Source organism: Musca autumnalis, unplaced genomic scaffold, assembly GCF_047663935.1.
Source record: "Musca autumnalis isolate F117 unplaced genomic scaffold, ASM4766393v1 scaffold_4, whole genome shotgun sequence".
Taxonomy (NCBI): Eukaryota; Metazoa; Arthropoda; class Insecta; order Diptera; family Muscidae; genus Musca; species Musca autumnalis.
The window spans coordinates 128,259,966-128,272,931 of record NW_027411977.1 but is presented as its reverse complement, the minus strand read 5'-3'; the positions used below and the strand labels follow the sequence as shown (position 1 = coordinate 128,272,931).

General features: G+C 37.5%; 2 protein-coding genes across 9 annotated transcripts in view; one reads left to right on the top strand and one right to left on the bottom strand.

Moving 5' to 3' along the window:
* LOC141402652 (elongation factor-like GTPase 1) overlaps nt 1-12,966 on the bottom strand; it is a 708,076-nt gene that overhangs the window by 132,417 nt on the left and 562,693 nt on the right. The window lies entirely within an intron of this gene.
* The window catches only part of aos (protein argos), a 66,834-nt gene that overhangs the window by 2,726 nt on the left and 51,142 nt on the right, over nt 1-12,966 (top strand). For all 8 annotated transcript variants that reach the window (XM_073984353.1, XM_073984352.1, XM_073984351.1 and 5 more), the window contains exon 2: nt 2,950-4,143. In XM_073984353.1, coding sequence (XP_073840454.1) covers nt 3,622-4,143 — 522 coding nt within the window. In that variant the 5' untranslated portion in view covers nt 2,950-3,621. The remainder of the gene's footprint in view (nt 1-2,949; nt 4,144-12,966) is intronic.

Genomic DNA, 12,966 nt, shown 5'->3' with positions numbered 1-12,966 from the left:
CCTTTTACGACGGTACAATTTTTTCAGTGGCAAGTCCATACTTCTTAGCAAATGGCTCAAAAAGTGTAAAAAGCCCTACGGCCACCATATGTATAGGCTGGTACGCCGGATAACTTTCGAATCGGTTACTTCCGTGGTCCAAACTTTTTATATTGTTATATTTCTGCGAATATTAAATAAAATTCGAAGATGGGATTATCGGTACACTTCTTTCGGTATGGCTAAAATCATAAGCGTGGTATCTTCTGAATGGAGCAACCGATATGATCCAAACTTTGTATCTCGTAATATTTTGTTAAAAAATGGGTCATATTGGTACACCCCTACCTCAAAAACGTTTGGTGTTTAAGTGCAATTTAAGGCTTGTTCGAGGACTCTTTGCAAACTTTAACCGAAGCTTGTATTTCTGTCAACATCGATAATGGTCCAAAAGCTCTAAATGATGGGCCATTATCTAAGGAAGTATGTAAGTCAAAAAGTCTAATAAAATATTCTGAACTAAAATGGAATAATTAGTTTTCAATTAGGTGCACAAATTGTTTGACCACGGATACCCAAAATGCCTAAATTAGGTAAAAAAATGTATCGAAAAATTTCGTCAATCTGTTTGGACCTTTATATGGGGGATGGGGGGGTTAATACAAAACATGGACTCATGTGGACAATTTTTTGGTAGAGGAGTTTCAGGACCTCTGAGAACTTCAAATGCCAAATTACAGCTAGTTCGGTTAAAAATTGTAGCTAAAATCCTCAAAATACCGAAAATTGCAAGGTACCGTTCTATAGGGGCTAAACCAAAAAAATGGGCCTATGTGGACGATTTTTGGTGGAGAAGGTTCAGAGCCACTGAGAGCCTCAAATGTCGAATTTCAACCGTACCGTTATATGGGGATTATACCAAAATCTTCAAAATACCGAAAATCGGGGGTACAGTTATATGGGGGCTACTCCAAAACATTGACCTGTATTGACAATTTTTGGTGGAGAAGTTTCAAGACCGCTGAAAACAAATGTCAAATGTCAAATTTCAGCTAATTTAGTCAACAAATGTAGCTAAAAGCATCCAAATACTTTAAATAGGGAGCTACCGTTATATGGGGGCTATATCAAAACGTGGACCTACTTTGACGATCTTTAGTGGAGAAGTTTTTTGGTCGTTGGGAACCTCAAATTTCAAGTTTCAGCTAATTCGTTCAAAAAATGTAGCTAAAAGCCTCAAAATACCTTAAATCGGGAGGTACTGATATATGGGGGCTATAGCAAAACGGGGACCTGTCTTGGCAATTGTTAGTGGAGACATTTCTTGATCTTTTGGAACCTTAAATGTCAAATTTCAGCTAGTTCGGATACAAAATGTAGCCAAAATTCTTAAAATACCTTAAATTGGGAGGTACCGTTATATGGGGGCTATAGCAAAACGTGGACCTATAGAGGCCATCTTCGCTACCCGGCAAGGGTATTCTCAGTATAGAATAACGGGCTTAACGACATCGCGTACCCTAGTCAACGAGGGGTTACCTGTCCCCCGATCGCATAGGACTAAAACTGCAAGTAACTCGGTTACGAGATCCAACCAGAGGTCCCTTTTTTGGTACCGCAGGTGGTGTGAGGAATTTCAACTCTCCACCCCATCACAGATCTTTACTATCTTGTCGAGGACACTCTCACACATAAATAGCTTGCCATTCGCCAGTCTCAAAGCGGAAGGGGTTGAATAGGCCTCGCTCCTCACAGTGAGAAATCTGCTTCCATGTATACGTGGTAGTTGAACTGTTTCACCAGTGTAGAACTCGTGTTACACTTTCCCGATTGCATAATTGTGTCTAATCTGTTACGTCCTGGGTGACCAGTACGGATATGTATGGTATCAAACTGGTTGTAGTGCCAACTGCAAAGTCTGACCAGAGACTCTTTTCTGGCGAAAGCTAGACCTCAACCCCTTACCAAGAGGCAAGTGAAATCCATACAGTGGATCTTTAAATTGGTGCCTGCGGGATAGACCTGGGAGCGCCGTGGAGAGCAACAACATCGAGACCAGTAAGATCTTAATAACGGCATACTGGACACATAGCTTTATACTTACTGATCCCCTGGCCTGACAGTTGTAGTATTCTGGAACCTGAGTAAGTGGGGCGAAATCATACTGAAATGGCGTCAAGGCTAATGCTGCATCTGCCTCCGTCCTATTAAAACCTAGAAAGTCCTGAAAAACGCTCAGTTTGGTGGCTACCAAGTTGGATGCGAAGGTCCAGGCTTGTCCTGGTTTATACGGTTCTGGTTTTGAACGCAGTTTCTCATAAGGATTCTGCGTTAACCCTCGCATGGCCTCCCTGCTTGCATAGATAACCATGGGACCGCAAAACGTAACTTCACATCGGACTATACTGAGATAACGGCTTCAAGTTTGAACCCAATTACAATGTTTTCCAACAATTTAAACGATGACGTAGAAGGAGCGAACAACCCTTTCAAACCCAGCGGAATGACAAAACGTACTTCGCCAAAGGTTGTAAACGCCACAGCGAGTTTCTTTCAAAAAAGAAACAACAAGGGAGAAAAAACGGAGAAGACGACGATCAACATATTGCTCGTCTAAAACTAGAAGAAGACGCTACCTTCGTCAAACTGGGAAACAAGCTAAGCGCGATGAACTCGATAGTGAGTGACGCGAAAAATATCCACAAAACCTCAGAGATAATCTCATGCAGGCGGTGGCCATATACCAGCAGCTGAGAGAAAATTCCTTAACCATTTTTTAAATCGTTTCTGGCTCGACTATTTCGAAGAGTTATAAAGTTTGGGGACAAAAACAGGTTATAGAAAGCTGTACATTTTTAAAAATCTTAATTTGGTGTATGCAGTTTTTGTGTTAAGAATTTAGCCAATTGGATATTGCAAACATAAGTACCTTATCTAACCAAAAATATTTTTTCTTTTGCTGTTTTTTAGGTTTTCTTAAGGCAAACTTATTTATTAATTAAAAATTATGAAATCTAAAACCAAATATAAATAAAAAAACTAGTGACAAAAAAAATAAAACAAAAACCGAAGCACCAAAACGAAGCAATATTAAAACCAAACAAACAAAAATAAACTAAATCAACATTTTTTGCTGCTGTAAAAAGTAATACAACAACAAAAACGCGTCAGAAAATCGACGACGACAACAAGTACAACAAATTTTCAACATTAGAACAATCAGCAGAATAAATATTTATGTATGGGCTATAGTTGTTGTTCTTTTTTTTAATTTTCATACAAACCAAATAGAAGTTAAGAAAAAAAAGCTCAAGGTGTACAACTACAAAATTAAAGAGTAAATAACAAATAGCGGCAGCAGTTACAGAATAACAGCCATAATAAAAACAACAACAGCGACAGCAGCAGCAGCAGCAGCGATTCACAATTGAAAGTGTCAATTATACACTTCATTGGCAGCACCATTCAAGCTTACATAGAAAAACAGTCCTAGACTGAAAAAACAGCAAAAAACAAAAAAAAACTTGCTGGAAGTATCTAAGTGGTCTGGAAATAGCCACACCGAGCCAATATAACAAAAAATAAACACCACAACAACAACAGTGGCAGCGGCAGTAGTAACATCAAAAAACGTAAGAAAAAATGTTGAGTTTAACGATATTTATGCTAGCAACACACATCATAAATGCCTGCTATAGCACGCGCCTGCCATTGGAAGTCTATGAGCTGACACCCAACGCAGCAGGTGGCAATGATTTGAAGCATAAAAATCTTGAATATTCCACAATTAATGGCGGTGGAGGCCAGTATTTTCTGGCCGTTAACAGTCACAAACAACGTTCATCATCATCGGTAGCGTCAATGGAGGAGCCAGAATTCAAGATGTTATCCTCTTCGCATGACTCCAAGGCATCCAGTAAAACACTGACAGCGTCATCGATAAATGCAGCAGCGGCGACAACCACATCCTCAACGACAACAATAACAACAACAAATCAATTAGATCGCAGGAGATCGCGACAAATGTTGGATATAATGCAAAAAAGCCATCATGATCAAACAGGAAATCATAAATTACCAGCACTAAGCTTGGGTGAAGGAGCAGCAGCAAGTGGCAGCAGCAGTCATTCGCTAAAGGATGTACGCATTCTATATCAAGTCGGTGTAAGTATCCAAACATATATCCCAGTGTTTTTATGCACAATATAGCAAGAGAGTAGTTTTGTTTTTTGTTAAATATTGCAATTTTACAGAGTTGATTTTTACTTGTTATTGTGTGTGTTTTGTTGTTTGCCTTCTTCTTCTTTTTTTTTTAATTAATTAAAAAATGCTTTTATTTCAGTTTGCTCTGGTTAGCGTTCTTGTTGTTGTTGTATTCTATTAAATGTTATAACTTTGACCCTCAATATGATCTTTTGCAAATTGTTTCATAATTTTTATTATTCATATTAGCGTGGCGGGCAAATTGCTGAAAGTGGGGAGAAGTCTATTATTGGACTTTGATGTTGTATACGTATTTTTTTTATTGTGACACATATTCTAGGTTGGTATGCTTGATACATACAGTAGAGTGGATCAATAAAGTAATTTAGATAGTTTAACAAACTAAAGTCAAATTTTTGAAAAATTAGTAAAATTTGTTATTAAACTTAATAACTTCCAAAACAGGTCCTAATAATCTATTTATAGTTCAAAATTGGCTAACCATCTCAAATTTATCGTAACTTCTGGCTGCATCCACTACTAGGGTTAGTGGAGAAGAGTCGGCAGGGCAATTGAAATTGTGCAGTGTGCCGTGAAGATATTTTGCATTATCGTCAATCCTTAACCTATAGGAATTTACACGGCTGTCGAACGTAGTTGAGCCAAAACTACTCTGTAGAGTTGTGTGGTTCCGGAACGAACTTGTTCCAAGGAACTATTCCGGACAAGGAACTATTGGAACTATATCCAGCTCTTGCGTTTATATAGTTCCTTTAGTTCACATAGTTCTTTTCGTTCATCTCGTTCTTTTAATTTAACGCCTTCGTCGAGCTTTCTTCGTTGCTGTTTATTCGCCGCAATTTATTTGTTTTTTCTCAATTCATACACCAAACCATGAAAAAATTTCGACTTCGCAACTATTTAGAACGAAGGAAACAATGATGAAGGAGAAATATTCGTTGGTCCAGGAACTATTTGGAACGAAAAGAACAATGAAAGGGTAAGATGTGTTGAACTATATCTGTCTCGGAAAGATTTGGAAGTATGGAACTATATTAAGGAACTAATTCCTTTTGGGAATGATCGATCCGCTCCAGGAACTACATTGCCCAACTCTACTACTCTGGTTTGTCGTGACAGCTGACGTTTTTTTACTAAGCATTCACACTATAGTTGTTTATGGCACCTGCGACTGCATCTGTGTGAAAGTTATTCCAACCAGTTTGATAGGCTTGCTTATATAGGGGTTCTCGGTTGTAACATTGGACCTCTATCTCGCTCGATCGTGAAGCTGGGATGTCGGCCAAAGTGCTGCAACGAGAGCCTGCCATTGTGTTGCAGTATGGGAAGAATTTTCGTCTCCTCATGCAGAAGATGAAGAGATGAGAAGGTACCCTGTTGTAATTCTCTGGGAGGAAATATTTTTTCATCGCGTTGTACTTCTATTCGCGGATCACATGACACCGTATAGCTTATCAAAATATCGCGTTCTATGCGGCCAACAAGGTTCCTATATCTGCACCCCCAACTTGTCGCAGATAGCTGTGACATGCGCGAACGAATACACTGTCGAATATGATCCCATAGGATCTTGGCGTAGATAGTGGTCGGAATTCAGTTACCATCGGCCAGAACATTCAGCTCAGTGCTCAGCTCCGTAGTCAATTTGATCAACAGAGAGGCTGGAGATTTAGTGGCGGATATTTGCAATTTCCTCAAGCGGAAAAAGGTTGTAAGATCGATGAAACACGAATACATTCTTTCTCATATGACATTAGTTGTCTGTAGTGCGTGGAATACATGAATGGTAGAGATCAAACAGTTCCGGAAATATCACCCCATGTTGTGGAACAACCTGTTCGAATTCTTGTTCCATAATTTCACGTACAACTAGCGTCCACACACAAGTCATTATCCAACATATCAAAATTGGTCGGAGGGTAATCTTCTAAATGTCTTCGAAGTGCTTGATAGTATCGCACGGCTTGTTCTGGTGCTGTGCTGCTTACGGAACCACTCCTCCCATTTTCCAGACTTCTGGCTCAATGCGAATGGCTAGCTACAGGTTGAGAACTTCGGTGAGATAATCAACTTCCTGCCCATCCAGCTGTTTCACCACTATCATGGAGATTAGTTCAGGGCCCAGGATAATTTAGCGTTCCTAATGGCAACATCGTCCTTTGTAAACTGTGGTTTCTCCTCGTCAGGAAGAGATTTACTGCGACGAAGCAATCTTCTCTTTTCTCGACAAATTGTCTATTAAAAACTGGCACACCTCTTCCTTCTTTCCAGGATTCGAGAGTGACTTAAAAGTTGCCCACAATTTATTTATTTCGACTCCAATGTTCCAACTCTTTAGATGATCTAGCCATTTGTTCCACTTATGCTCATCGACCAGCAACTTCCACTAACAGCTACCTAAGTCTGGGGTTGGTTCGACAAAGCCCATCACTTTCAGTTCCGCAGCCGTTGCTGTCAAATTTGGTTTCACTACGGGTATTTGACCACCACGTCAATGGGCAGCAGCTGCGGCAGTGTTGATGTCCCAGAACGTCCTTCTGTTAACCTAACTTCAGAAGGGTTAGGCAGTTTTTTGAAGCGATGATTGGCGCAACTCTGTCATTCCCAGGGTGCTCGATAAACTGTCGATTAAAAAAACTTGCGAACCTCTACGGATCATTCAACGTAACGTCGTCAAACCTACCTATCTTCCTTCTTCAGAGTTTTCGAGAGTGGCTAAACCGATGACCACAATTAAATTCACCTTCCATGATGCAACTCTTCAGATAATGTAGCCATCCATACCCACCAACCTGTTAACTTCCAGTGTCAGCTCCCTAACTCTGGGGTCACTTGGGTTGGCTGGATGATGCTAATCATGCTCATTGGCTTGTCCCGCCGCCTCTGCTGGGAAATTTGGTTTCACATCGGGTATTCGGCCAGCAGGTATGTATATGGAGAGCTGCAGCAGCAGCGACTATGCCCCAGGCCGGCCTTTCTGCTACCAGAACTACAGAAGGGGCAGCGTTCAGAGGTGAAAGATAAAGCCTGGCGGTTTGTCGATAGAGACAATTACAGGGAGATGATTTGAAGTAAGAAAAAAAGGGCTTGCCAGGTGACATCTTAACGCATGACGCGCCATTTGCCAGATGAAGCTATTGTTTTGTCTGGCGAACTTTGTCACTTACCGCTAATTCTGGAAGGGATGTCTTCATTGATCGTACTAAAGGTAGAGCTATCAATCTGTTCAGCCAGCGCTATACACGTTTGGTCATTCCCGAAGAACGAATGTCACAATTCGTGATGAGCATTAAAATCGCCCAAAACCAGTCGGTTATGACCTTCCAAAACCGGGCTAGTTTTGGGCCTATATCCTGAAGTATAATTATTTATCGATGGGATGTATATGTCAAGGAACCCCATACATTCCATGTACGGGTTATTAGAGCTAGGCTAAAACGAGATATGTCTGTATTGAAGAGACTGGTACAATAGGAAAGCTAGTCTCTAAGCGATCCTTCTTCAATACGTTGTAACCATTACAACGCAGTCGATCTTTAGCTTTGTTTCCTGCACCTCCGCGACCATAATATTCTTCCCACTCATAAAATCTACAATCTTACCTCCGAGTCAATTGCAATTAAATTGCAAAAAGGATGCATTTTCAGGGGTAGTGAACAATTATAGGGAGATATTGTGACCCAAGAGACGGGTTGCCAAGTGACTCCATCTCGCAACCAATTTACAATTTGTCGCATTTTCTAACATGAAGAACGGGCGTCAGTTTCTCTCCCTCTCATTAATTTGTAACTGTCTACATATGTATGTATGCATTTAAAAGCTAAATTGTTCCATTATTTTTTTACATAATTTTATTTGTTTATAGGTATTGCCATACCTGCATCGTAACATAACTTTATGCAACGTGTTATGTTTTGCACCTGACTTTTATGATTTGTTTTTCCCATTTCTCGCCGTCTGCCTTTTCTTCTACAACTTGTTTTAAAGTATAAAAAAATTAACACCAACGCCAACTTGGATTTAATAGCAACAACAGAAAACTGCATTGGCACATTGATATCTAAGTTGAGTTGTAATCCACAGTTGTGTTGGGGGTTTTGCAACGCGGCCCACGCTAAACGTTAAAAATCAACTGTAATACTTTACAGAAGAGTCTAATGGAATTGGGAAATTAATGTGAGTTGGCGCCCAACGATTTAACACAACACACGTTAAGGTTAGGCAGTAATACCCGTAACAGTTTTCTTTTTAATTTGACCACAAATGTTGATCTCTTTAACATATTTTCTACTGTAGGTATTTGGTATTTAAAATATCTATTTAGGAATCCGTTGTGGCATAGTTTCCTTAGAGTATGTTTATATCATTGCGTATTGCCATAATATTGGTGGTCCTGAGTTGACTTTTATTCTTGATACCTATACTCGCATTTTACCTCAAATAAACCAATATAGAGCAAAGAGATGTAAGACTTTCAATTTCCCATGTTTTACAAAGACCCTCGTATAATGAATGCAACCCTCCTTTTACACAGAGTTACATACTGTAATCGTCCTCCACTTTACACTTAGCTCGTTGTTGTTTTTTCACTCATAACAACAATAATACAACAACATCGATTGAAAACAACCTTTGGAATGTTGTCTTACAAATAAATCATGTTTTTTGTTATTCTCTACAGATTCTTATGTGGTTTTAATGCTATAAATAGAACCAGAACAGAAAAAACATCATTAGAATCTAATCTAAAATGCAAAAAACAACAAAACCAGAAACTAATAGAAGAAAACAAAAATAAAAAAGCGGACAAAGATCGTTCAGACCAAATTGCAGACAATCGATCTGTTTGAAAAATATCTTGCAAATTTTTTTTTGTTCACCATATTTAGCTCACATAGGCAACAAAAAAGAAAATGTTATGCCTCATAATATCTCTAAATTATTTGTATGGAAAATGCCAAAGAAAACAATACCAATTGAGAATAATAGACTCCAGACATATTTTCATTTCAATGCTTCAAAATATTATTTCAATATGTTAGAAATGGAAAAACAATGGCTAAGCGATGCCAGTGGGTGGGTGGCTGACTGGTCTCGAATGCTTGATAGTTTAATTTCAGTTGTTCGGTGGGGGCCATCTTTCATTGAGTCATTCATTAAACGGTAATCGCAATGTTTGTCCCAAAAGAAGAAAATTTTTATTGGAAATTTGCCTTCAATTCTAAGAGAAGGCGAAACCTTTAGTTTGTGATGGATGGGCTGGTCAGATCATTAAAATAATGGAAATTTTTATATGAGAAGTTAGAGGATTAATGAGTGACGGATCATTAACGCATGGACCACATCGCTGAAACAAGTATTGTACAATTTTTCATGAGGATCAATATTGGTGTTAAAGTCCAATATACATGGAGGAAAAAATTGCCTCTCTAACATATGTTCCAAACATATTTTTGTTATGTTTGCAAACAAATATTTGTTCAGATGAAATGTAAATACATGCCCAAAATCCCCAAAAACACACACACATACACCAGAGTAAGGCAATGCGTCCCCCGTGACGTAACAACCTGCGTAGACTCTAACTGGTGGTGAACGAGAGTAAATTTAACCTCACGGTAGACCCATTGCCTTACTCCGACATACACACATTTATAAATGGCGGTGGTTTTTCTTTTATTGAAATCTATATAAATACGAAATACAAAAGCAACAACAGACGCGTAGATACATACAAAATTGCATATAAAAGAAATACCCCCATTATTATAAGTCTTCTTTTGTAATAGTTAGGATTTAACAGATTTATAGCGTTCCGGTTAACTTAAAGTTAAAGTGATTATTGAATTTCAAGGAGGAGCTTCTTCGCATTAACTTTCAATGTAAAAAATATATTTTTAATGCCTCCAAATTGGTTTATTTTGCGTTTTCAAATCCATCAGATAGTAAAAGAACACAAATAATAATGGCCCATAGTGTCACTTTTAGAAAGAAAAAAATTAATAAAAACTATTATTTAATATAGTAACATCGTCGAACGCTTTTCGTTAGTTGTAAAATAAAACACATTCTCCTCAAATGCGATTTTCCTTGTCCAATAAAATATTTCCATTCACCTTTTTGATTCAATTATAAAATTTAAATTGTATTGGGCATTTAATGTACTAAAAATCACCATTTCTGTAAGAAAACCCAAACATAATATGTTTGGATCCAAACATATATTTGTTAACAACCACACCAAAACATATATTTGTTTGGATCCAAACATATTTCTAACATATATTTTTATGCGTGTAGGGTTGGTTCTAGGTAATATGTGCAAAATATTACAAAATCGTGAGAACCTAAATAAATCCCTGAAAAAGTTAACTTTATTTAAAAATCGCTCCAGCGATTTTATTTTTTTGTTTTTTGATTTTTTCATCTATGAAATTGTGGTTTTAGAATCCGCAAAAACTTCCCAAGTTTAAGCACCTTCCATTTAAAGTTGGCTCAGACGCACCGTGATTTACGTTATAATTCCTAACATGAAGTTTGATATTTAAGTATATGGTATTATGTATTTAAAAATTTTAAATATTATTATAAAGATTCCTTTATAATTCCCACTACAAATTACTCCCTTCAAATTTTAAAGGTGTTGCCACCTAAATTTGTGTGTGTTTGTATAGATTTCATCAACTCATTACACTTTACAAGTGTTAACATCTCTTTGCAATGAAAGATGAAATTGTTTTTCGTCTTTTTTATTTTCATTTACTACAATTACAACTGAAACCATGGCAAATATCTTTAAATGGATGGATGAATGAATGACAGATGCTGCCAGATGCAATGAGAAGAAGTGTTCTTCTTCTACATCTTGGCATAACCGCAAATAATTCCACATCAGTCTTAGCTTCGACAAAGAGAGCAGCACCAGCCAGTATCAGCCGCCTTAGTTAGTTAACATTTAAGATTAACCCCAAAGTGTTATTGTTGTAATGGCTGATGCACTTATATTTCACTCCTTGGAGTCGTTCTGCTTGCTGCTCGCTCCATTTGACAGTTTGTTCTTTTGACTGGATAAATGTTGGTGATGTTGGATTTGTACGTTTGCTGACAAGGGGGCCCCCATTATGGTGGCTGTATGCGTTGTTTGTGTTGTAAATTGTTTGTGTAGAAATGACTGATGCCAAGGTTAAGTGAAAGATCAATTTAATTATAACGGAAGTGATAATAATCTTGTGTCAAATACAACGGCAAATTTTAAATTAACTTTTTTTCTGTTGGTTTGTAAGAATTTTTTTCTTTTTTGCCTTCTACTTATTTCTCCACTTGTTTCTCAAGTTTTTGAAAACACACACCGACACACAACACATCCGAAAGGGGTGTCGAAAACGTTTGTGGTGTTGAAGATGGTGTTTCCGTCATTGTTGTAATTTCAATGGAATTAAAGAAGAAGAAATTATCATTTATTTCATCGTTCCCTTTTTTGCTAAGTCTTATATGGGAGCAAACATATTTGGTGGTCTTTACGTCGGCATCTTTAAAAACCCCACAACAACAACATCATCATGGTAATGTTGTTGGGTAATTGTAAATTCTATGGAAGCACCAATAAAGATCAATAAAAACTATGAAACATCATGTTAAACTTTGATCTTTTTCAAATGAAAACTATTAGCCAAATGAGAAGTTCTGTGACGAACAAAAACAACAAAGTCACCAGACGAAAATCCCACCACACCACCCCCTGCCCCTTACAAATGTACTTACATAGTATGTACAAATATTTGGCCTGTTCCTTTACTTTTGAAAATGGTAAAACCGGCAAAAGTAGTAGAAGTTGTAAACTGCTACCATATGAATTGTATGGTCTCTAAAGTAAAGGAACGCTTTTCGAGTAAAAAGTGGTAAAACTTGAAGATTCTTGCACGTTAAGGAACAGAGCTATTGATGTAATAAATGTTAGGTTATTATATTATTAATTGGTTTAAAATAGAACATAATAAGTAGTTGTTTTCTGTTTGTTTTAAATTACAAATAATCACCAAAATGTGACATCATGCGGGGGGAGTGGGGGGTGGATGGTGATTAATGATAATTTATAGTTACAATGTTATAAACAACAATTTGTCATTGTAATTAATTATTTAGTAGAAAATAATTTTGTAAATGAGACACTAATAAGTTAAAGTGGTTATTTTAAAGCGAAGAATGTACCATGGGGTGTCCCAATTTTACAAAATGTCGTAGGAATTTTCAATTCGATTGGAGAATAAATGCAACCTGTACAATGATTTCGTAAAAAATCCACTATTGATTTATTTTGCTGTTGTCCCAAGTTTAAACGGCTTTTATTTAAAATTAGTTACGGCGCACCGTGTATGACATTGTTTTATAAGGAGGCGATACAGTCGATACAAAACGGTGAAACCTACGAAAATATCATAATGGTCAATCCCGTAGAGAATTTTCACTGCTACATTTTTTAGTCCCATTTGCATAGAATTTGCCATTTCCAAGCAAAACCGCGAAAACCGAAACAAAAACAAAAATATGAACGGCGATTTTTTGTTAGCTTTTTGATTTTTCTCATCTATAAACATTGTAGTTTCAGAATCCGCAAAAACTTCCCTGGTGTAAGCTCCTTCCATTAAAAGTTGGTTAAGGCGCACCGTGTGGGGGTTGGTGTTTTTAAGGCTTTTGTGCCATAAAACATGTTCACGTATGAACTTTCCCCCGAAAAAAAAAATTTATCGTTGTAATATGAACAGT